The sequence below is a fragment of the Mytilus galloprovincialis genome, chromosome 13, assembly GCF_965363235.1.
Source record: "Mytilus galloprovincialis chromosome 13, xbMytGall1.hap1.1, whole genome shotgun sequence".
NCBI lineage: Eukaryota > Metazoa > Mollusca > Bivalvia > Mytilida > Mytilidae > Mytilus > Mytilus galloprovincialis.
The window spans coordinates 69,758,169-69,785,182 of record NC_134850.1 but is presented as its reverse complement, the minus strand read 5'-3'; the positions used below and the strand labels follow the sequence as shown (position 1 = coordinate 69,785,182).

General features: G+C 32.0%; 1 protein-coding gene and 2 long non-coding RNA genes across 3 annotated transcripts in view; 2 read left to right on the top strand and 1 right to left on the bottom strand.

Moving 5' to 3' along the window:
• Nucleotides 1-6,058: 6,058 nt before the first annotated feature.
• Nucleotides 6,059-16,502, top strand: LOC143057727 (uncharacterized). Its single transcript, XR_012972803.1, has 4 exons — nucleotides 6,059-6,138; nucleotides 9,467-9,806; nucleotides 15,159-15,458; nucleotides 16,188-16,502. It is a non-coding gene; the product is annotated as an uncharacterized LOC143057727 (long non-coding RNA).
• LOC143057726 (uncharacterized) lies at nucleotides 7,408-8,794 on the bottom strand. The gene is made up of 3 exons (XR_012972802.1): nucleotides 8,425-8,794; nucleotides 7,854-7,932; nucleotides 7,408-7,597 (listed from the first exon to the last, which is right to left on the bottom strand). It is a non-coding gene; the product is annotated as an uncharacterized LOC143057726 (long non-coding RNA).
• Nucleotides 16,503-22,264: 5,762 nt separating the features above from the next.
• Nucleotides 22,265-27,014, top strand: part of LOC143056193 (sushi, von Willebrand factor type A, EGF and pentraxin domain-containing protein 1-like) — a 36,965-nt gene continuing 32,215 nt past the window's right edge. Inside the window, exons 1-7 of the mRNA XM_076229273.1 lie at nucleotides 22,265-22,391; nucleotides 22,723-22,836; nucleotides 23,394-23,570; nucleotides 24,089-24,262; nucleotides 24,827-25,228; nucleotides 25,600-25,767; nucleotides 26,093-26,266. Coding sequence (XP_076085388.1) covers nucleotides 22,265-22,391; nucleotides 22,723-22,836; nucleotides 23,394-23,570; nucleotides 24,089-24,262; nucleotides 24,827-25,228; nucleotides 25,600-25,767; nucleotides 26,093-26,266 — 1,336 coding nt within the window. The remainder of the gene's footprint in view (nucleotides 22,392-22,722; nucleotides 22,837-23,393; nucleotides 23,571-24,088; nucleotides 24,263-24,826; nucleotides 25,229-25,599; nucleotides 25,768-26,092; nucleotides 26,267-27,014) is intronic.

Below are 27,014 nucleotides of genomic sequence, written 5' to 3'. Positions count from 1 at the left end.
AGGTGGTACCCAACTCCTTCACCAAAATTGATTTAGCTCGTTTAATTGTCATAAAATTTTGACAAATTATTTACTCTGATCCTTTGATAAAAATATAAAAAATTTAAAAAATTAAAACCAACCAATTTATCAGAAAAAAATACACTGTTATCTCCCTGTAGTGTTAGGTACCACCTTTACAAAACAATAAACGAAAAACAAGTATGATATAATTAATACACGACAACCATTAACAGTATGCTGCAAGGTAATACATGTATACTGGCTGCACCAAACCCTCCCTCTAATCAGGGAATAAGGTGTAACAGAAAACATTAGAACAAATTATAACACGAATATGTCAATAGTACACGGATGCTCCACGCACCAGGCCTGGGGTAATGGTAATTTGTAATTGTAATGCATTGTAATATTACTTTTTATGGATGTAATGCAAAGTAATTTGTAATGCACATTTTCTGCATTACAATTACATGTAATGTAATGAATACTTTAGTTAAAAATTGATGTAATGCCTCCATTACAGTACATTACTTTTCATTACAAATTGGTAAAATAGATAAAATTGAAGAATATTGTATAATAAAAATAAAATATTAACAAAAACAAAAGAAAGTATGGAATAAAATTTTTGTCACAGTTAATTACTGTATTAAATAAATTACATCAATCTTTAAAACACACATTAAGGTAAAAAATATAAAATGGTAAAAAATATCAAGTCTTTGATCTTGGTTTCTGATATTTGTTTAATATGATATGGGAATATTTTGGTGTTATGTGGTCTTTGAAAAATCTTCTAAAAAAAACTATCAAACAAAACTATATAGATCAATGAAAAAAATATGGCAATGAAAATTTCATAATTCTATACACACCTTACATGTATTTCAATGAAATATTGAATATATTAAACAACATTTTTAAACCAAACTGTGGTTTGGGTTCTGTCTGTGTTGTTATTTCACCTAATTAATATCAAAATGTTTTATTGCAATCAAATCTTCTCAACTTATGTTTGTCCTCACAGAACCCTTAGGCATTTCACAAGATAATCCTTTAATGACACATTTATTATATCCCTTTGAAATCCTTAATGATGTCTTAATGATTAAGTGATCAATGTTAGAAACAAAATTATATGATAATTTATTTATTTATTACCACCACCTAAGAAACTTAAAAGTGACTTTTTCAGTTTCATGCCTCCTACTACTCAATCAAAGGGTATAGACACAGGTAAGGTGCAGTACATGATGTTGACATCTACTTGTCTGAGCCATGTGAAGAAATTTCAATCAATGCACTGGAATAATGGAAGTCAAATTCAGTGTGCCTTTCTTCTTTGGTTAATACAGCTATCAAGTATTTAGCCATTTCCCACACATAAGCTCCTGTAGAAAGGCTTTTAAGTATTGCCGGAAAGGTGTACAGAACTGATCGCTGTTCTCTTAATGGCATCACATTTAAACCACTTATGATGATAAAGTGCAATGGACATATTAATTAACCAGTATTTGAAGTCTATGTCCCTAACACTGTATACATATGTACATATACCTCTGTTTTTGAAATGCTTTTTGTTTTTATATTGAAAAAGTAATGTGTAATGTAATGGATTACACAGGCAAAGTAATTGTTATGTAATGCATTACATGTGAGAAAAAATGTAATTGTAATTGTAATGGAATAATCACAAAGTAATTGTAATGGAATGCATTACATTGCAATGTAATGGCCCCAGGCCTGCCACGCACACTATCATTAATTTTGTTATGTTCTGTGAACCTTGAAATTAGAAAGATTATACCATAGGGAACATGTGTACTACGTTTCAAGTTGTTTGGACTTCAACTTCATTAAAAACTACCTTGACCAAAAACTTTAACCTGAAAAGGGACAGACGGACGGACGAACGAACTTGGCGAACGGACGGATAGACCGATAAACAACGTAAACATTCTAATCAATGTGTCATTATGTACTATTTGAATCCACCAATTTCATTTTGAATCCATATCGAATCGTAGAAAAATTGGTTTGAACTGACCTCCAAACCATCAATGATTCTGTTATGAGGAGTACCCAAATTGCATCCATGCTTAAATTCGCACCTTTTTCTATTTTTTGCCAAGGAGATGTCAGTTTGTCATTGACTTGCAAATTTGTATATCCCTTTGATATTTCCCGAGTCTTTTCTTTTTGATAAAATGTCACATATATAATAACTTAATCATCGAATCTCGACTTGTGACAGTTTAGAGCCTTTTAAGAAAAAAATGCTTAGAGTACATCATATTCTTTTCTCGTGATATGACCTATTAACGCTTAAGGTTGCTACACTGTGCAACATTTCCGATTTCCATTTTGATATGCACCTCAAGGGAATGACGGGGAAACAAGTTAAGATAACTTCATTTTCCGTGGTAATTTTTCATGGTATATTGAGCAAAAATGATAATTTAACTATTGCATAATATGCAAAAGATGAAAGGTTTTCAGCTTTAATAAATTTTCAATGCCTTTACAAGAAACTGGCATCAAAAATAATTTGATTTATGAGAGCACATGAAATGAGAATAATTCAATTATAGTGCATGTAATGAATTGCTATTAAATTTGCATCAACAACAATTATTGTATGCATCTAGCTGACAACGATTCATTTAAATTAAATAAGAGCATGTTAGCGCTTTAAGAAATGTAATATAAAACCAATATTTTAAAACATGAAGTTAATGGTCCTCTTGTGTCTCACAACAACATAATTATTCCTATCAAATGTGTTTTTACAAAAGAGCAAATAGTTGTGGGACACAGATTTTTAATGGTTTTAAATTGCATAAAAACTCCGAAATCATAACTTCATCAACATTTTCTCTCCAATTTATAGTTATTATTATAGTTTAGTATATGTTTAAAAACAAGTATGGCGACAAATTTACTTGATTCTTGTTTTTATAATCTATATATCTTCCATTTGATGCGACTGCCATACAATTGAGATGTTACGCTAGCTATAAAACCAGGTTCATTCCGCCATTTTCTACATAAGAAAATGACGGTACCTAGTCAGAAATATGACATGCAGTTGTTGTCTATTCGTTTGGTGTGTTTCGGCTTTTGAATTTGCCACTTATTTGGGGACTTTTACCTTTTGAATTTTTCCTCGGAGTTCGGTGTTTTTGTAATTTTACTTTCTAGTGTGTGATGCATTGATTTAGGTTAACAAATAAGAAAGAAAAAACAGTTTTGAAAATGTATTTTAAATCTTAGTTTGACACGTCAATTTTACGAACAATTAGTATTTTTAATAAACAAGATATATATCTATATTTATTACTTGTCTTTAACCCTAACTTTAAAAAAAGGTTTGACAGACTAATTATAAGTATTGAGACATATGCAAAAAATCTTTTTTTTTTAAGTATCTTTAACTTGACTAGTCTTTCAACCAGGATTTCCTTCATACAAACATGTATATATCTTCTCTTCAACCGCGTCCCGTCTCTCGGTACAAAACGAAACATGCAAAGTTATTTCTTCTGGTTTACCTACATGTAATGGACGGCCGTGTCATCAACTCAAGACCCCCTTAACATACAATTGTCAATATTGTGGGTTAGATTTGATGAAGTTTTCTATAATTTTGATATAGCTTGTTCCAAAACTTGTACACCACACTGTGAATGCACATTGAATGCTCTTCACGGACCAGGGAATATTTTCTTACATAGTCACAGAAAGGGTGCTCTTAGCATAGCCTCACATAATGCTCTTCGCAGGGTCAAGGATTGCTCTTCATATAGACAATGAATGTTCTTCGCTTAACTAAGGTTTTCCCTTCACTTGACCAATGAATGCCCTTCGTATAGTCAATGAATGCCCTTCGCATAGTCAATGAATGCTTTTCACGGGGCCAAAGAATACTTTTCTCATAGTCAATAAATGCTTTTCACGAGGCCAAGGAATCCTCTTCATATATAGTTAAAAAAAACATGCTCCTCACGGGGACAAGAAATGCTCCTCATTGGCCAATGAATGCTATCACCATAGTCAACGAGTGTTTTTCACAGGTCAATGTATGTTCTTAGCGGGGTCAAAGAATCCCCATCACATAGTTGACCAATACCCTTCGCAGGGGGTCAAGGAATTCTGTTCACATATACACCGAATGTTCTTCACATAATCAATGAATGCTGTTCACGGGGTCATAGAATGTTTTTCACGGGATAAAAGAATGTTCTTCGCATAGCCAATGAATGCTCTTCACGGGACCAAGAAATGCTCTTCATATAGTCAAGGAATGCTCTTAACAAAGTCAGTCATAGCTCTTCACAGTGAAAATACATGCTCTCTTTTTAGTAAAGTAATGCTCTTCACAGATTCAATGTATGCTGTTTCCAAAAGGAGATACATTGTTATGTGATGTTCCTATCATCTACAACATATATCCTTTCGAGCGGCAATCATTGTGAAAAATCTGAGGAATTTGGACTATAATTTATAACGGTAGTTATTCTATATGTTCGTTTTCTCTTATTAAGTATTGAGATATTTTTTGTCTTCAATATACGCAATAACATTTTGTGTAATACAATTTTGACAAAATGTTCAATAATGTATAATAACACTTTGACATGTCAATCTGACAAGAAATAACAATCACTGTTTTTTAAATTATAAATACACGACATCTTTTATTTACTGGTTATTTTTTAAACCTTTTTAAAAGCTGATTATATATCAGTTGTTAACAATGAAAGTGCAATTTAACCGGGGTGTATAGGTTTCGAGCGAAATTCCGAATGAATTGAGGGTATTTTTTTTAATTTTTTTTTTTATCTTACCTGAATATTTTTTTCTTTCATTTTTATACCTGATATATTTAACCAGTTTTCGATTAGAAACGCAGTAAAAAAACTAGTTTCTCAAATCATATCTCAAAAGCTACAACAGTTGAAAGCAGGACTGTTAGGGTAAAAATAATAAGAAGGTCAAGGGTTATCTTCTATGAATTTCAGGGGGTGGGGTGGGGGTCGAAAGGACAGTCCATGTTTAGTTCCTTAAATGTCGCAATTTTTGTTTTATTATTAAAATATATTATAGATAGTGAGAAACTGTAAGGTAAAAATTACCATATAAGTCTTCATATAAGTCAAAAGACTGAAATCTGTAATTGACCCTTTATAAGAGTAATTGCTTTTGAATGATGAATTCCTAAATTTTGCATTTTTTGCAGAAACAAATCAGTAGATATAGATCGAGAGAACATCATTTCAACAAGAAAGGCCTGCAAATAAGTCAAATGACAAAATTGACAATTAACCACTTACATGAGTTATTGGACCTTGAAGGAGAGTTTTACACATTTTCTAAAATGTAAATTATTGCGGACAGAGATGATCGTTTAGCAGTATAACAAATCAAAACCTACAAAATCTACAAATAAGTCAAATGGCATAAATCGTCAATTGACTTCTTAATATTATCTAAATGCCTTACGTCTAATATCTAAAAAAAACTATAGTTGTAGTAGATAGAAACTGTAAACAACAAACCTTATCAGCAACACAAGATCTATAGTTGTAAAAATATAAGAATGTGCTATTTATACGGTTATTTTTCTCAAATTATGATTATTTTTTTTACTTATTTCATTTTTTGCCAACTATATAGAGAGATAAAATTTATAAATTAGAACGGGTTCAAGCCCTATGGCTTTTATAGTTGGAAAAAAAATACTTATGTTCCTATATATACTTTTTTTGTCATTGGTTTTATTTTTGTTATGTACAGTTACTGTAATTTAGATATGTAATGACCTTCGATATCAGTACTTAATTATATATAATTAAAAAAACAAATTTCAAAACACGTACAACTGTACCAGAGTAATATTAGTTTTAAACAACTAGAAACTGTGCCAAATTAGATTTTTAATTATTTTTGTGGTGTTTTTTTTCTTTTGTTATTTTTGTAATCAGATGAGTTGCCTCTTATTTGAAAAATGTAATTATTTTAATAAAGAAAAAACAAAAAGTTTAAACTATATATTGCTACAGGTACCGGCCGCGCGTTTAGAGTGGGTAATGTTCTAGATTGATAGAAGTCAGAGGCTTTTTTCAGCTAAACATGGTAGGTTAGATTCTTAAAAAAATATACATATTGCTGTCTAGTTTTAGTGTTCAAAGGAACTCTGATAATATGTTTTGCTTGATTTTCAATTATAATGTCAACTGTTTTCTATTTGTAAAATACGAAAGAAATACACAAAATAAAAATATGTATAAGAAAAAAGATGGGTCTTTTGAATGATACATAATTACTTTCAATGCTTTCATGTATATATATACTAGTCAACAAAAGAAACGATACAAGACTTTTTTTCAAATTAAAGATAAAGTTTTCCGTTCATTGGAACAATATTGAAGGTACATGTAGTAATACTTAATCATTATGGAAATATAAATCCGTTTAAAAAAAATATCTTTTTGCTTTCGTGACGTTTTTTCGCGATTTTTTTTTTTTTTTTTTAATTTACATAAAACGACAATTTTAAAAACAGAAGTTCCAATTAATGATGCCAACCTCTCATTTAAAAGTAAAGACAATGTTTGCCATCAATTTGTTTTTAAAAATCATACAGTTTCTTTGTTTATTTGTTAAGTAAAGTTCGGCCCCACGAGAAATCGTTAAAATGTATACATTATCAACTGATTTACCACACTCTAAAAATTGTGTTTAGAGCCTAAACACTTTCCTAAACACATTTGTGAAACCGATTTTTGACATGTTTTAAATCTAAACATGTTTAATATTTAATGTGCTAACAGCCTAAACGTGTCAAGCTATAAAGTGCTTAGACTGTAAACATGTTTAGATGTAAAGTGTTTAGACTAGAAACATGTTTTGCTAAAATGTGCTTAGACTGTAAACATGTTTAGTTGTAAAGTGTTGTATCTGGAAACATGTTAAGTTCTGAAGTGTTTTGTCAGGAAACATGTTTAGCTGTGAAGTGTTTTGAATGTAAACATGTTTAGACCATAAAGGGTCGTGAAGAAACATGTTTATCGTTTTAGTTACTTCATTAGACCCCAAATAAACTAATATTCCGGAAGACTAGACTGTAAAACGTATGATAGCTTTCAATACTACATGTGTTCATACCATCACAAAAGGAGCCAAACGCATCAAACTAAGAAACTTGAATTTCCAATTCAAATTGATTGTGACTAATACCTTTTCAATCTGAATGAGTATTTTCTTTAATTCAATTGTCAACATTCGACTATTGCATTTTTTCTTCATTTAAAATATTCATTAAACAGTCTAGAACTTTTGAAATGAAATTATTATTATACTAATTCTAGGATTAAAAACAAAATTACAAGATATGAAACAAAGGAATTTATGTAATTGTTTATTTCCAGTTAATCATTGAACACAATCAAATATAAACTCATAAAATCATAAATTCATAGCAACGTACATATACATAATATTGACAATCAAAACAATTTGAAAATGTCCTGTTTTCATTTTACAAGTCAATAAGAGCTTCTCCTTTCTTAGTACCCAACTGCTGGTCACTGGCCTATAAAAATAGAAAAATATTGATAAGCAACTAAGTAGAATTAATCTAAAAATATAAGTATACGAACTACAACACCAAATAGTAAATGCATGATTTAAGATCAAGATAACAACATTAGAACCGTGGTATAAAAGCATAAATGTACTGATGAGTAAATTGATATTTTTAATATAAAACTTCTTTTCATGCTTAATATCATTCATTTCATCAAATATATATTGACATTTTGAAAATCAAATACACTTCGGATTCTTACCTAGCAATATAGTTGCTACTGTGCATTATCTCCTCTTTTAGCATGTCAAGACAAATGATTTCCTCTGCACTTCTCTCATCTAGAATAAAACAATACATATCAATAAAAATATAAGAAAGCACAACGGCTTATAACTATTGAAGAAAAACAAGCATCTTTTTATTTATTTTGAGCAAATGTTGATTGTGCATTTAGGAAGTGTTTACTAAAACAATGAACTCGATATGACACTGGTTTTGCGAATGATGCACTCGGCAGATTCCGCTTCCCTTCATGTTCCATTATAATCTGTCGAGGAGTACCAAATGAAAATTGTCCTCACGAACACATATATATATATATATATAAAGTGCTAGCTTGCATGATAGAACATTAAACAACTCTTATCTTTACACAAGATAGTTTGAACACTAAAATCTCTTACAAGCACTTGTTTCGTGGGATGGTTCCCCCTTTTTCTTCTCCTGCATTGACTATACGGTAGTGTACTTGTACATAATACTTATAACTGTCAATAATCATTTAAAATTGGCAGTACAAAATAAAAATCAGTATAATTATAACTCCTTACCTTTCTGAAACAGTTAAGTTACGGTCAGTTATGGTCAGAAGTAAACAGCGTGGCCTTTGACTTCGGGTTCTTTGTTTCTTCTTCCCGCTCAAAAATTAGCACGTGGTATGCATGCCGTCTTCTGCCTAAATGTGTTGTAATTCTAAACGTGTTTAGGAAAGTGTCTAAATATTGAAAGTGTTTAGAATTTAAACACGTTTAGCTTCATATACTTGACGATGTAGCTAAACATGTTTAGCACAACAACATGTTTATTGCAAAGTGCTGAGAGCCAAAACATGTTTAGTGCGAAGTGCTGAGAGCCAAAACATGTTTAGTTTTTAATGCTTAGAAATTAAACACTTTCCTAAGCACATAAGTCTTGCAACATGTTTAAATTCTAAGCACTATTTTTACAGTGCATAGACAGTATGTGTAAAGTGATATTCAAAAAGCGGTAAAAATCTTAAAACTCATCCGAAAGGTTCCAAATTTACTGGGTGTTGTTTTCATATCTAAAACATTGATTTGAGATTTCAAAAAACACTTTTTTCCCAAAAATTTGAAAAAAAAACAATATTTCAACCCATTAATTACAACATGAACATAACTTGATTAGCATATTGAACATTTTTAAACAAACTAGAAATTTTATTTAGTACTTAGAAAAATTATCTGTCGATTTTTTATTCAACTTTCCGCAAAACTAATTTGCACCCTATGCTCGTTTACACGGAATTTAGATACTTTCCGACAAGTTTTGATTTTCATTATCACATGTGCATACATTGCAAATGAAAGCTTTTTAAAATAGTATATCTCATTTTGTTTTATATTTAATACTTTTTGATAAATTTTATTTCAAAGTCGTGTATCGTTTCTTTTCTTGACTAGTATACTAAGGAAGTTTTAAGCTCGTTTTCCTTTCAAATTATATCGATAATATCATACTGAGATTTGAGTCGAAATTGTTACAAGTCCAACTATGTGGTAAGAATCGAATTATAACAACATTTGAAAATATTGGATTAAAACTTTATAATTTTCTCGATTTTCTTTCTAGATCCTTCAAATAATATGTGGACTTTTGATGTTCCAAGTGGTGTGGTGCGGGGAGTGCACACTCAACAGCTTAAACTGGTACAAATGTAACTGCGAATTCGGGGACTGGTCGGCTTTTAGTCCATGTACAAAGCAGTGTAACGGCTACACATATCGAACACGTTCTATGTGGCTCTATGAGAACTATGCTCCCTGTCCTTTCGAGTTTACTACATGTGCCACGGAAGAATGTGGCTATGAAGTGTACTATTGTAATACTAACAAATGTCAAAATGGAGGCACATCTGATAACAAAAATTGTTTCTGTCCGACAGGATACTATGGCAGTTGTTGTGAACAAGGTAATTATTATTTTAGCTATTTCTCAACAAAAACGCATTGGGGGGACTTTTTTTTTATCAATGTGTGAATTAATGACTAATACAATAAGTTTTTGACTTGAAAAACAAACTGGCTTTGAAATCAATTTCTATTTGATGTCATGATTGCACTCCCTTTTCTCTCTCTTTTATTCTCGATTTTGCACTCCTTTTATTTTAATATTGAAATACTTCATCTGATGAATTTTAATCGTGAACTTTTTTCTCTAAATTGTAGGATCAATTTTAAGTCAATTTGTTTAACTAATAGTTGTTAGATTAACTGAACTTCGAGTTTTAGAGAGTAATTATAATACTTCCATCATTTTAAACAATTCAAACCTTTCCCTATAATTTATCAAATTTGTTCTCGAAGTCTTCAGTAAACGGGGGGCTATCATTGAAGAAACAGTTACAACTTAGTCACTGATAGTATTAGTAGAAATAAGAAATAATGTTGTTATTACTTCGAAGTACACAACTTAAGCTTTGATACTGTAATTTTAGTAAACTCAGAAAGCATTTTGAAAAATAGTCTTGCAGTACTGTCCTCATTTTAAAAATTATGTATTTGAACTACTTAGTACTTTTAAAGTTTATAAAAATCTGCACAATCATATGCTTTTAAAATATATTTTAATAATTTAGGAATTTGACTCATCTGCATTAAGTACAAGTAAGGACTTCCCCTTAAGCACCGACTCTTGGTGCTTTCTGCAGATAAGTCATATTAAATATCCTTTATCAAATATACTTGTTATTTGCAGTATACCTCATAGTCAAATGTGCGAGTGCTTAATTGCTTCTTTTTTTTTTTCTTTTTTTTTTTTTATATTTTTTGCATTTTTTATATTGAAATTTCTCCGCAAAAGCTACTAATGCCTCATGTTTGTCTTTTCAAAGTGAAAATACACTTACCGGGTGCACTTGAGTCAATGTCAACATAGTATTCATTGAATAATAATACATTGCTACTATTTTGTTGAGTGTATTTTCTGTGGGATTATTATTTTCTTTTATTATTTTTATAACACAATCTTACATATATTTTATTGTTTGTGTATTGCATATGTTATTGTTTATAACAATATTGTCTGTATGCTATATGCCCTCCTGGGGCCCTAATTTGGTGAATAAAAATATTCTATTCTATTCTATTCTATACTGCAAACGAAAACTTCGTGCATTATTTTAAGAGGCTGCCCAAAACAACACAGAAAATAAATAAAGATAATCCGCTCATGCACACGTGTAAAAATAAATAGGATTATTTTGTTGATATCAAGTCCGACGTTAAAATGGACTGCAGTTTAACCAATTATAACTTGTAGCTATGATGTCCTACGCGAATTATTACAAAAAAAACCTACATTTCCGTAAAAAAAACCCAGAATAAATGGAACCATTAAGATATTTGTATAGCCTGAATAATGTGCCGAAAAGCAAACAACTTCGGACGGACTGCATAACAATTTTCGTATTCAAAAAGGGGTGGAAAATAAAAGGTGAATTAGTAAATACATGCATGGGAGAGACATATCTTGAAGAATTAATACACTATAATTACACGAGTATGCAAACCTCATGCTCGGATAAACTTTTTAATCAACCTCACAGCACGAGAGATCAACTATGTTAATGCATAATTAATATGCTCATGAAACAAATATCCGGCAGTATACTTGACACTATAAAAGCCCCCCCCCCCCCAAAAAAAAAAAAAAAAAAAAAAATTAAATTAAATAGCCCCCCCCCCCAAAAAAAAAACAACAACAAAAAAAAACGCGAAGCGAATTGCAAACGCTTTTTCATTACGGTTCCTTATATAATTTATATTCATATACCTTTATACAAGCCCATAGCACTGGTTTGCCCGGAATCTTATTCTTCATGTGCCTATTCATGATACATTTGCGCATAAAGGAACACAAAGAAAAATAAGCAGGTACAATGTATATTCAAGTTGCACAAAAAAGACAAAAAGAATGCCGGTGACAAGATCATATTCTAACTTAATACTTATGATGTAATCTCTTACCAAAACGCGGATGATTGCTGATTTTTTTTTACTTTACTTACTTCTAAAATTACGGTTATTAAATTGTATTCCTTTTAACAGAGTCATAATTTGTTATATATATGTCTTTGCCTTCGCGCACACCCCAAAACTGGTCAAACTTATGATAAAAAATTAAACCCGCAGCCAAAAAAACCCAACCCCAAACCCAACAAATAAACAAAAACAACTGCTAACAAACAAGCAAATATCCCGATGAAAGAAAATAAGAAATAATATTAATGTGACTTTGTTTTGATACTAGAAAATCATTGATAACTAACTTTGATAAATATTAAAAGGTCTATATACAATAAATAAAAAGCTGTATAGATTGATGTTTTCTACGAGGATATAAACCGCCTTAAGACTACATGATTGTTGTCTGCTAGTCAGAATAATTGGACCTTAATTAAACATATATATATATACATACAGAAATACAAAAACCAAAAACTCATAGTAAAACTGATACGAAATAAACTAACTCTTTTTAGGCCGATTGATATTTGTCATACTTTTGCTTTTGGTTAAATCAATCTAAGATTACTATTGTATGTTATGTCTCTGGTTACACCTGGGACTATCAATAAGTCAACACCTATGCTTTATTAGCTAATATAGATAAGCAAGGCAGTAGAAAATCTAACTTCTAATTGCTTAATAGTGTAGTTTAGAAAGATTGGCCTTGCACTGAAGTACATATCGGGCACACATGGTCCCAGAATGAGTTGTTTTTGTATTCAAAGAACATTTTAGTTTTATTTCTATCAAAGTTTTTTCTAATGTTTTATTTTGTGTATGTAACATAAATTCTTGAGGTGGCGGAAAATTTTAATATATGAAGTGATGCGCGTTGTATTGTGTTATATTGCGTATTGACATTTTCCTCTGTGTGAATGGAGGTGTGCCTAGATTGGCAGAATTACGATTACAGATTACAGAGATTGCCCTGACCAGGTTACAGTACTATCAGTATCAACATTGTCACTGTGAGTGACATGGGCAGACTTAGCTTATTGTAGCCTGCCCTCCCCCTTTTTATTTTTAATAATCAATCTTAAATATCTCACAGCTTATGACTGGAGGTTGGTGCCAAAACAAATCAGATACAACTGACAATAGAAAAAGAGTAGATTAAATAATTTTCTAAGCCCAAATTTAATATGTGATTTTAGGTGTCATACCACCAATTACTCCCTCAAATTTAGAACGTGAAAGTAGGCCTACTCGGACAAAAAATAGTGCATTTGATGTCATTGTTCACCTAAACTAAACAACAAATTTGCAGAAATGAAAGTTTTGTTGAAAGAGAAATATATTAAGACCATTTTGAGCCAAAATTTATCTGTCTATGAGTTTGCATTAAAAATTGAGGATTAATGCGCTCCATAGTATACTAATTTAAGATTTCCAGAAAACCAGGGGTTATTTTTAGTGGTACCTCCTTTCGGAAGCTCTCTGCTTTCTTATATGATTTTGAATGTATGTTGAAAATTGGCATGCAGAAAGGTGACACCTGCACAATTCAGGATATACCTAGTTTCTATGAAGTTAAACTTAAGGTAAAATATTTAGAAAGCTGTGAAAATTGCAAAATTTGGTTGAACAGATAGGGACTTTTAATTGGTGGTATGACACCTAAAGAAAATTTCGCAGGTGTTGTAAGGGAGGCAACTGATACAAATTGGCGGGAGATGCAGATTATTTGATACAAAACGGCAGCAGCGTTTCTGGAATGAGTTTATGTAAATCAGACTCTAAGCTAAGCTTTCTTTCCCTTTACACATACACAATATCTTCTCCACAGAACACAACCGACAACTATAAACAGAAGTTCATATTTTAGGTACCTTTGTCTTTGACAGCCTTTGTTGGTTCACCGAAAAAAAGGGGGGACTGGTATCGGGTTCGTTCGCCCACTTGGTTTGTTCAAATACCGGTTGAATTATTAGATACTTTTTTAGATTTAAATATGAAAATATGTATATTTTTATTAATCAATATTCCTAAATCAATAATTTTTAATTCAATATATTTTTTTGGGGTAATTAGAAACTAAGAAGATTTTAAATTATTAATTTTGTGATATTTAAAAAGATTAAGCAATGGCAATTTTGACAGCATGCTTTTTTTTCTGTTTCTGATTAAAATGCCTTAATTCAAGCCGGCAAAATTGCTTACTTTTATATATATATATATATATTTTGTGGGCAGTAATATATTATCAAGGATTTGTATAGTAATCCTTGATATTATATAGTCAATTTTTTATTTTGAAGATTCTTTTTAAAGTGAAATTTCATCTCCTTCTCTTCTTCATTGAAAATTTTAGTTGGATTCTGTTGGCTTGTAGACTGTATTTTACAAGCCCAAGAGGGGGTTTCATTGGGGAGTTCCGAACCCAGATCCCGCTTATTGTTTTGTCAGATTCCCGTATCCCGCTTATACTATGTACGTAAGCAATTCTCATTTTTTTATCATTTCCCAGGTCCTGCTAGACCTCATTTCCCATTTTCATGACACAATAATTTGACTTTCACGTGTCACACTTACAAAAAATCGGCAGTCCCGCGTCACGCTTAGACCCCAATGAGACCCACCAAGAGCAATTTCACAAGCCAATGCCATAGAACTTGTGGTTAGGCATGAATACCAGTCATCCAGTTACTGAGTTAAATAAGAAAACAGATAATAATATTTGAGACACATATATATAATCGTTTAAAAACATTTATTTATCAGTCGAAGTGTGAATGTATTAAAAGAATTTATAACATGTATGCATAAGAATAAAACTCAGATTTTTAACTAAGTTAATTTTTGGAATAAATGAAATTAAAAAATCCTGTTGCATCATAAATTTGATAAAACATTATACAATAACAAAGTAAATCAGAATTGGGATGGAACCAGAAACATTTGTATTTGTAGTCCAATGCCCAGACCACTATACCACAGCATCTTGATATTCATTTTGTCAAATTTAATACAATTCACATAAGAAAATCTGTTTACCTGATTAAAATGTCACTTTATTTTAAAACAAGAAAAAAACCTTACATTTATTTTTATAGCAATACACTTTCTTAATCGTGATTAAAAACATATTCAAAACAAAACTTTTATAAAAGGGTGCGAATGTGTGTGGTGGGAACATGAAATGGAGTGAAAGAGAATGAGAACAAATATGATTTGGGCTAAGCAATTATCCATTGAATGATACAAGTTTGCGGTACGAGATTATTTTACTACTTTTTCACTTTTTGTTTCTGTAGTACCTCCTGGAAAGCCAGTCATCACTGTAACAAATACAATAGTTTTGGGAAACGCTGTAACTTTAACATGTACCTCCAATGGTGGTAATCCTGAACCAACAGTCAAATGGTTCAAAGATGGGGCGGAAATTAACACTGGTGTTTCATATAAGACAGTTTCACCCAGTACAAACAGTTATACTGTAACATCGACCTTGAACTTTGTTGCTAGCCTAGAACATCATTTGAAGGTCATCACCTGTCAGGCAGATAATGGTTTAACTAGTCCACTAAGTACCACAGAACAGCTCATAGTCAATTGTAAGTTACTCAAAAACTTTTTATATCAATGTTTTTCCATGTCTTTTTACAATTTTTTTTTTTAATTCAAGGTTACAATTTTGTCGAATAAAATTTTAGTTCCATCAATTATGTCCATAAGATCAAACAAATTTGAAATGTAGCATTGATTTTTAGATGAATGAAAATTGAAGAAAATTAGCTTCTACTAATAAGGGTTACATATCTATAGAAGTTATCATTTAAAAAAAGTTTTGATATTTAAAAGTTTGAAGAATGCAAACAAAAATGTATTTTTATTTCAATTGTTTTTATTTAATTGTCAAGTTTACTTTATTTTAGTGTGTACCAATTTTTGTGGGTTTAAGAATAATTATGCTTATGTTTTAAACAATTTTTACTATAGATGGGTTGAAAGGTTCTGTATTCAGCATACCTGCCAACTGTCACTATTTGTGGGGGATTTCCCCCATGGTGGCTCCCAAATGGAAATTTTGTATAAGCAATTTTGTCCTCAATTTTAAACAAAACAATTAATTTTGCAATGGCTATAGGCTTGTCAAATTATGATGAAGCCAAAAAAACAACATTAAAAGATACTTTAAGGCCCCTATGAAAGTTTTGTAGAACTACAAGAGCCATCTTGCATGTAAAACCCCCATGGACATTTTGAAAAGTTGGCAGGTATGATTCAGGTTTTATGACAAAGTAATCTTAGATGATGTAGATGAGATATTTTTGATTTTGTAGTTGCACCAGAGGCACCGACATTGGATGGCCCGACTGTTGTAACATCAGGAGTGTCTAGGGTATGGACCTGTCACTCAGCCAATGGCTACCCAGCAGGTGTAATGACCATGAGAAATCAAAACACCAATACACAATTTGGGACAGACAAGTTTTCAACAAGTACTGTTGACAATGAAGGTGGGAAATCTTATACTGTTACTGGTAGGTTAAACTGGGCACCAGTAGAAGCAAACAATGGACATTCCATTTGCTGTGATGTCCTCCATACGACCACACTAGGCAATACACCAAAGACTAAATGCTTACAATTATCAGTGAAGCGTAAGTATCTATTGGATAAATTTATGTTTTCACTAATGATGTAGAGTTAAATCAGTAAAATCATTTGACAATAGCTAAAATATAATTGTCATTTCTTTAGACATTATTTGGTTCAGTCACAGTTCAAAAATAATAAAGCTTTCCAGTCTAATTGCCTTGACAGTTGTAACGGAATATAAGTTCCTTTATAATATAAGTTCCAAAAGGAAAAAATATTCTGGAATATTATTTCCACAGGAATAAATATTACAGTATATGTTCCTAACGGAATAAATGGTATAGAATATTTGTTCCAACAGGTACAGGTATTATGACATTGTTTATAACAAAGTTTCCAGTGGAACGTCTGTTACATGTAGGTGGAACAAATATACGTTGACATGCTCATCCCCTCAGTCATACTTTTTCGACTTTTAAGAATATCCCATAGAATACTTTTTTTACCTGTTTTTATGCTGTACTATCATTTGATTTATTAAAATGTATTTTGGATGATTATTTGTTGTACTTTTCAGATTGATTCTTTATTTCGATCTTATTCTTTTTTTTAGCTCCTCTTATACTCAATGCTCCTACAACCCAGTACAAAGTTCATTTAAATGCAAAAGTTACTCTCTCTTGTGAAGTAACATCAGGAAAACCCTCTCAGGTCACATGGTTAAAAGATGGCAGTAAATTAGATATAGATAGTAATCCCAGATTGTCTGGTGGCACAGTGACGACTCCGTCTCTTGTTATTGCCGATGTGGAACAAGCAGATGAAGCTGGGTATGTCTGTCAGGGGACTGATTCAACAGATAAGGTTACTATAGCAACAACAGATAGTATTAAAGTCGGTATGTATTGTGTTTTTTATGTTTGAAGTATACTCTTTTTCTGATCTCAGTTTCAACATATTTTCTCTTAAGATATGTGATTATGTTTAATACTTTGTCAAAATATATAAATTATTAAGTCTTTAAAAACATGAATATTTTGTGAAGGATTTTTTTCTATCATAAATATAAAAAAGGATATAATCAGCAAAACTATTAGACTTAACTTTCTTAAACAAACCACAAAAAAGTTTTTGCAGAAAATTCTAATATTCAATTAAGATTAACCACTGTGCCTTAATATGGCCCAGAATTAGACCAGTAAAATATTTTGGAGTCAAAAAAAATAATTTTGAAAATAAGGCCTCATAACCCATATAAATTTTAAGATGTTTTATGAAAGAGTGATTTTCCAGCTAGTAGGTCTATTGCATTTAAGAAAAGGATAATTAACAGTAACTACTACAACTTCTGTATTTTTTCTGAATTTTGTAATTGCAGCTTTAATTTGTATTGAGCCTGCACCTGTTCCAAATGCAGAACTAAAAGTATCTGGTTTTGACCCCAGTAACACAGCTACCTATAGATGCAATGATTGCTATGAGAAAACAAGTGGTGACCTTGTATTGAATTGTATGCGTGGAGGAATATGGTCGGGTGTTATTCCTGTTTGTACTGGTAGGTTGTACAATTACAATAAGTGTCAACATTACCATAGTTCAATGTTAGTACTTAGCGTAGTTCTGACATTCAATCAGAAACATGACAAATGTACAGTTATGAACAAAGGAGGATAACTCCAATTCAGAATTAGAATTTACCAAAATGTGTTCAATTTCTAAACACAAATCATCAACAATTCCAATATTTTTAAAAATTCACATTGAAAATAGAAAGCAATATGTACCATTCAAAGCTCAACTGGCATTTTGAATAAAATAATCTTTTCTTAAAACAAGATTGCATGCAAATTCTGTTGATTGTAGAAGGTCATTCAAAAACTTTTTACATAAGTGAATAGAAAGTTTAAACATTTTAAAATAGAAATGCTGAATATTATTAAGGTTCATTTATTATGTTTTTTCTTCTTTCAGAAATAAACCATTGTTTGAGCCAGCCATGTATTTTTGGTACATGTACATCTGAACTATGTGGATATAAATGTGCTTGTTTAACTGGCTATAAAGGAACCAATTGTGACCAAGGTAGGTATGAGTGTTATGGGAAAAACTTTTAATATGTGTATTTATTTATCTTATATTTATCACCACACCTCCTCTTATTACAGCACTCTATAGTATTTGGAATGCCATTATGACTTTTTTGGTTTCCAAACCTTCAATTGGAGTAAAAAAAGGGAAATTCATTATTATAACAGATACATTAGAAAAAGAGGGTGGTAAAGGGGTAGCTTGCACGGAAAAAGGGTGAAATGAGACATAATTTCACTTTGAACATGAAATAATTTCTGTCATGAGCATTGCATGAAAAATAAAGACTCTGATGTGAACCTTTTGTGACTGAGTCACTGTCCTCTTGTATATAAATAAACTCTCAGTTTTACATGATATTCTTGATTTAGTAAACACATTTATGATAATGGTTTAAGGCTTTTAAAAATGTATATTACGATCTTCTTAACTTTAAAATGCAAATAAAGGAACATCATAGACCTTTCTGCCTTATCAAAAAACAAAATTCAATCAATTTTTTTCTTGACAATCTCTACCTAGTATTTGAAATTTATTTGAAAAATATTGAGCACGCAGATGAAGCATTTGAAAATCATGATGCAGGTAAAATTAGATCAGCAGAACACATTGAACGAGCCACCTGCCTTGCACGACTGAACGTCAAATAAAAAAGTAAAAACATGTTGAAACGTGAAATGAAAAACGGCGATCACCTTGCGCGAAAATAAACCTATACCACCCTCAAAATAGATAGATTATCATATATTGTTTATGTTAGCCTTTGATTGATATTAGTAAATTGCATAACTACTTCCATAAATGTACAAAATTAAAGTCATATTTTTAGCTCACCTAGCCGAAAGGCCAAGTGAGCTTTTCTCATCACTTGGCGTCCGGCGTCCACTGTTGTCGTCGTCCTGCGTTAACTTTTACAAAAATCTTCTCCTCTGAAACTACTAGGCCAAATTTAACCAAACTTGGCCATAATTATCATTAGGGTATCTAGTTTAAAAAATGTGTCCAGTGACCCGGCCAACCAACCAAGATGGCCGCCATGGCTAAAAATAGAACATAGGGGTAAAATGCAGTTTTTGGCTTAGTACTCAAAAACCAAAGCATTTAGAGCAAATCTGACATGGGGGTAAAATTGTTCATCAGGTCAAGATCTATCTGCCCTGAAATTTTCAGATGAATCGGACATTCTGTTGTTGGGTTGCTGCCCCTGAAATGGTAATTTTAAGGAATTTTTGCTGTTTTTGGTTATTATCTTGAGTATTATTATAGATAGAGATAAACTGTAAAAAGCAATAATGTTCAGCAAAGTAAGATCTACAAATAAGTCAACATGACCAAAATGGTCAGTTGACCACTTAAGGAGTTGTTGCCCTTTATAGTCAATTTTTAACCATTTTTCGTAAATCTATGTAATCTTTTAGAAAAATCTTCTCCTCTGAAACTACTTGGCCAAATTTAACCAAACTTAGCCATAATCATCATTGGGGTATCTAGTTAAAAAAATGTGTCCGGTAACTCAGCCAACAAACCAAGATGGCCGCCATGGCTAAAAATAGAACATAGGGGTAAAATGCAGTTTTTGGCTTATAACTCAAAAACCGCATTAAGAGCAAATCTGACAGGAAGTAAAATTGTTGATCAGGTCACGATCTATCTGCCCTGGAATTTTCAGATGAATCAGATAATTGTTTGTTAGGTTGCTGCCCCTGAATTGGTAATTTTGAGGAAATTTTGCTGTTTTTTTGTTATTATCTTGAATATTATTATAGATAGAGATAAACTGTAAACAGCAATAATGTACAACAAAGTAAGAACTAAATATACAGTCCGTGGACTTACTTAAACAAGTGATTTTCTAAATCACTGATTCGAGTAACATTATTTCCATAAAGGTTGGAAGTTAAGAGTTGTCTTTCTTTAATAATCACCTATTTAAGTAGTACAAATTAATCACTAGAAGAATTCAGTCACGTCTCAGTCATTACAGCTGAACGGACGTGCTGGGCCAGCTCTCCTTTACCCGCTATCTTCGATGAGGGTTTACAGTTAGATATCAACGACTTACTACTTAAGATGACAGAAACCGATCCATGCCGTACAGATAGACGTAGTAGTTGGCGTACCCGCGTTAACATGCACTCCAAAACCATTGTATTATGGGGAGTGTTATGCCGATTAACGTCCGAGGGCTGTATCCTAGGCTGTTGGGTGATACGACCTTCATTTCACTGCCTCACGGCTTTGGTCCTGATAATGCTTCCTGTCATCTTTCGAACTACGTCCGAGATCATCTACCAGTACTCCATCATCGAGGCTAGCGGGCTGCCAAGCTGACCAAACTGGCCCTGAAAGCAGCCGTTAGTGAAGAATAAACAACAAAATAGTCAAAAACCAAAAACAACTCACCAAAACCAAGATGGCGGCCTCCATATTGCGACCTCCACTACTTGTTCCTGACCCATGGCTCCAGAATATTTAAAGCTCACCAAACGCCTTCGGGCACCGAGCCGACCGTGCGAGGACTGAAAGGCCAGTCAAGGTCGTTAAACACCACCACATATATACTAGAAGAAGTGATTTAATATTAGTGTAGCTTTAAATATAGAATACTAATGATCCAGGGACTAATTATGTTTCTAAACTTATCAGAACCAACATCTGTGTTGTCTAGGATGACCAGGTCATTTCAGGTGATGACCTTGTACTGAATCTAGGATAATGACATAAGTATCAGACCTCAATTTCCTTCCCAAAAATCACTTCTTTAAGTATCATTCTTTTAATAACCCCCACTAATTTCAAAAACCCCGAACAGTGAAATTTTTATCGCGAACAGTAGAATTTTATTACATAATCTGAAAGATGAAACCTTGAACTTCACAGGAAAAATACTCCCACTGCTGTGAAAAATCTTTTAAGAAAGTATCAGTTCATTATGTAAAGCCATTATTATAGCATTTTTTCAACTAAAATAGAATTTTCAGGTAAATGATAGCATCAAAGGCATAAACCTTGCTACTTTAAAGAAGCAAAAAATTCATATTTTTAAATTTTACTAATTAAAAGATGTTATTTAAACCTATGTGTTTAAAATTTTGAAAAAACTACAAAATCCCAATTTGTGACAAACCTCGAATTTGCTACTCAAATAAGTGATTTAAAAATCACTTATTTCAGTAAGTCCCCTGACTGATATTAGTCAGTATGACCAAAATAGTCAATTGACCCCCTAAGGAGTTATTGCCCTTCATAGTCAATTTTTAACAATTTTCTTAAAATTTGAAGATTTCCAATAACATTTTCCACAGAAAGTACTGTTATAGATAGAGATAATTGTAAGCAGCAAGAATGTTTAGTAAAGTAAGATCTACAAACACATCACCATCACCAAAACACAATTTTGTCATGAATCCATCTGTGTCCATTGTTTAATATTCACATAGACCAAGGTGAGCGACACAGGCTCTTTAGAGCCTCTAGTTAAGAAACTTTAAACCTACGATAAATGTTGGCAGAATATTCAAATACAATCTATTCATTCTCTAGATAAAAATAAAAAAATGAGCATACACTTTTGATACTTAGTCAATAAGAGAATAAATAGAGTTTTATAATCATATATGTAATAAATTTTGTAGAAGTGAGTTGTCCAGTGGTAGCCCTGCAGAATGGAGCAATAATGGGCGGAGATAAACTTGATACAGAGTTAACACAGGATCATGTGCTGTATAATATGGATATATCCTATGGCTGTGATGATGGCTATGTACTGGTTGACCAGAAAGGTGGATTCCTTACAGAACTGGTCAGACATTGTGGTGAGACTGGTCAACTGACCGGAGATGCACCCATTTGTGCAGGTAAGAGTTATAATGTATTACTTTAAGATATGAAACACAAAATATCTCAGGTAGAAAAATTGAATGAAAGATTTACTGAATACCAGTAAAAATCTATGTTAGCATCTAATCATGATATGCTGCAATATATGGGTTAAAGTGTCAAATTTTGTATTTACATGTATAACGTCACAATATTCATTTGGCAAAAAAAAATAAATATGAAGAAATTGATATCAAAATTTAGATTTTGAACCATCATGCTGTTAATCAATTACAATCAGCAGCTCACATGTAACAACTTTGTGCTTACCAATAAAATTACTCATTTTGCTTTTCTTTTTAATTTCAGTATATAACCTTTGTGCCACTACTACACCTTGTGTACATGGTACATGTAAAGACTTACCAGGGAATTACCATTGTACATGTTCTATTGGATATAAAGGACAAAACTGTGATCAAGGTATGGTCAAAAGAGGAAAGTAAGGACACAGGGTTGACCTACAGAGGTCCTGCTTGAAATATAAGTCTTATGATACATGTACTTAAAATTCAAAGAGGACAAATTAATATAAGAAAATATGGTATGAGTGCCATCGAGACAACTCTCCATTCAAGTCACAATTTGTAAAATAAACAATTAATGGTCAAAGTACGGTCTTCGACACGGAGCCTTTGCTTACACCAAACAGCAAGCTATAATAGGCATAAAAAAAGACTAGTGTAAAATCATTCAGTCGGGAAGACCAACAGTCTAATCTATATAAAAAAACAAAAAACAAAAAGAAGGACAAATTCTGAATTAGTAATTTTATTTTTATTTTTATTTTTTTTCAAATTCTTTTGCATGTACTAAGCCTAAACTTTATAAACATTGTGTGATGAATCAGATTTTTTAATAAAAAATTTCCATTAAGTATCAGGTTACTACTGCAAGTGAAAACTCATTTTGTTTCCTATCTTATAAAGCTGTGTGTTGAATAAGCAACATCTGATTCAATGATTATTTTGAATTTCAAGATATCACCTGTGCAGAACTCACCCTTCATAACGGAGCTGTTATGTACAAGCCAGATAGAAAGATTGGTAGTGTTGCCACCTACTCCTGTAACCAGGGCTATAACCTAGCTAATGGAGATCTGTCTTCTACCTGTAACTCTGAAGGGGAATGGAGTGGGCCACTGCCAACATGTAAAGGTACTTAAACATGCTGGATTTCTTGTCCCTCACTCCATAACACATTGTGGGAGACATGGAAATACCATGTGTCTGGTCTTGTTAGTGCTCTGACAGGTACAATTTTTGCAAGATTTTTATAAAACTTATACTAGAGGTTAGTTATATCAGCAATATCTCACACTAGTTTTATTATTGTGGCTGGTTGACTTTTTAAAGAGTTATGCTCCTTGGAAATATTAAATTTATAATAGAAATGGCCTCATTAGAGGTGTTACAGTTAAATAAGATATGTGCAATGTGGGGACATTGGAACTCCATTTTTTGATACAATTTCAAATACCAAATCTGTTCATAAAGTTTTATTGAAGCAAATTGAGTGACAATCAAACTATTAAGACAACAGGAGTAACACTCAAATCCATGTTTAAATATTTGGTGGATTTCAGCAAAGGTTAGACTGTACCTTATTAGAATGATTGATATTATATGATAATAAATAATTCACAACTTTGCATTTTTTTTATTTATTTGAATAGGAGTGTCTTGTCCAGATCACACTCTTGAGAATGGTAAGGTGACCACAACAGGTTTGACCTTTGGACACACAGCTACCTACACATGTAACAGTGGATATATGGTAGCGAATGGAGACGTCAGCAGAACATGTGCTTCTGATGAATATTGGCTTGGTAAAATGCCTGTATGTGCTGGTAAGTCATTTAACAACATTATTACACTTCAAAATTGTGTTTATTTTAATTAATTGATTAATGGACATGTCTTTTAAATGGTAAAATGATAGAATTGTGATAGAATCTAAGGGAAGATTTTACCAGCTCTATCTTCCTTCTCATGGTAGCTTAGAAAAAGCAGTTTGTTTGTTTATACCCCTGCCTCAAGAAATGTGCACAATTACCCAAAATTATTTTTAAGAATTAACTATAATGGATATAGACAATGATAGAGAAATTGTAAACTGAAATATCTGAAAGTCAAATGTGATTTACAAATAAAATCATTGATGTTTAATTATTGTGATGATTGCTTATTGGTGGTTTATTTAAAGGGGTAAAGGGTGAGGGGATGGGGATGTGGGGTAGGTTTTGAAGATTTGTGATGATTTTGAAATCCAGATTTTTATGTTAATAATTAAGGTAATCCTGATACCAAAGTTGTATATAATTTTTGTTTCTTATATTTCACTTGAACACATTTTTACCTTCTGGTATTTAAATTTAACAAAAATGATTTCTTGAAACTTTTAAATTTTTTAGATTTTGGTTTGTGTTCGTCAAGCCCATGTAAAAATGGAGGAACATGTACAGATCTTCCCGGTGGATATTCTTGTGCCTGTGCAGAAGGGTGGAAGGGTAAAACATGTGAGGAGATAAAGAGTTGTAAGACACATCTATGGGACTATTGTGGGTGTTCTTTGGGAGAGTGGAAAGAATGGGTTGATTGTAGCGAGTCCTGTAACGGTTACACGTACAGATTAAGATCCATCTGGCTTTACCAAAACAAAGCAGGATGTCCATTTGTATTTGAAACTTGTGCACCTACAGAATGCGGATATGAGCTTGACTTTTGTAACACAGACTCTTGTCAGAATGGTGGACTGACAACGTACCAGCAATGTTTGTGTACAGGGGGACACACAGGCCAATGTTGTGATGAAGGTTAGTACAAACACTAAAGGAAATAACAATAAAATACTCAGAAATATTAGAATTAGGATAAATGAAAATACAGATATGAACTTGAGAACAAAACAGACAAGTCAAAAAAAAAAAAAAACAAAAAAAAAAAAAATAAAAGTAACAAAAATGAGCAAAAAACTCAACAAATGTTAACATAACAGAAACTTCCCAATCCCTCTAAAAGCAGAAATATTTGTATTTGCTCTGAAAGGGTAGGCATGTCTTGCTGTGCTAGTGGCACATATATGTTCTTTCAATAATATTAACTTTTATTTTAACTTAGTTGATGTTTCTAACGAGCAATAAATTCAATATCTTCTGACCTTATTGTATATACTTTCATTCTGTAGCGGTGACCTGCCCTGATCCTACTCCAGCTAATGGATTTGTGTCGGACAGTCTGACAGATTATGGTTCCTGTGTAGATTTTAGGTGTGACGAAGGGTTCAAACTAGATGGGTCATCTCATAGCTGTTGTCATGCGGATGGTAAATGGTCTGGTGAAAGGCAGTGTGTTGGTAAGACCAAATATTATTTCTGTAAACTATGTTTGTAGGATACAGGTACTAGATTAATTCCTGAACCAAAAAAAAAGATTAAAAAAAAAGAGAATGCATGTTAATTGTACTGTCTTTCCTTACATAATTGTCATTTTTTTTAACGTCCAAAGTGTGATTTTTTTTAATAAATTGTCATATTTGTATATTGTAGTTATATCATGCCTAGGTATCCCCTATATGCATGGCCTAGCTTGTGGACGATGCTGATCTTAAAATATATGAAGGCAGCCAAAATATTTAAATAATTCCCATTATCTAAACTTGTTTATCTTTGACACCTCAGGAATTGTATGTCCAGCTTTTGATGTGGTCAATGGATTAGTATCGGTCACTGATGGAGTCAATTATGGAAGTACAGCTACTGTATCATGTAACACAGGATTCATTTTAAATGGAAATAGTACAGCTACTTGTGGGGGTGGAGGCGTATGGTCTGCACCTAAACCTGAGTGTGAAAGTAGGTGATAAGATTGTTGTATATTAAATGAGTGCTAAATAAGAAATAGGGTTTAAAAAAAACAAACACATTTTAATCATTTGTAATTACAATTTATATGTAGATTGTACTCCTATTACTCTTAGAGTACTAATATGTGTGAGCTCCAAGTTTATAGATGAACAGAGAGGTTCAATGATGATGGTAACAGATTTACATTTGTCTGTGAATTGGATTCATGGAAATTGTACAAATGATGGCTTATATTATTTGATGTATTTTACATTAACAGATAGATTAACCTGTTCTGTTCAGATTTGAAGACTAAAGTACCCTCTGACATTGTCAAGAAAACTTGACGGCAAACATTAACAAATATGTTGAAATCAATTTTCTGGTATAACTTGCTGTGTATTCCTTTTACCCTTACCAGCTGGCAGGTTATTTAAATTATGATCAAGGCAACAACTGAAAAGTACACATGTCTGAGTTCTGTATCTCAATGTAAAATATCTGTCAAAATTGGTAGCCTTGCTTTATGTTTTTATGCCCCACCTACGATAGAAGAGGGGCATTATGTTTTCTGAATGGGGCATATCAAAATCAATGCAACATTCCATGATGACATAACTGCAAGGTTATAGAACTGGCAATTTGCTGAATTTTGATTAATAAGTATTTTTTTTTATACATTACATATTAAGCTAAAACTTCCTAACTGGCAAGTAAAATTGAGAATGGAAATGGGGAATGTGTCAAACAGACAACA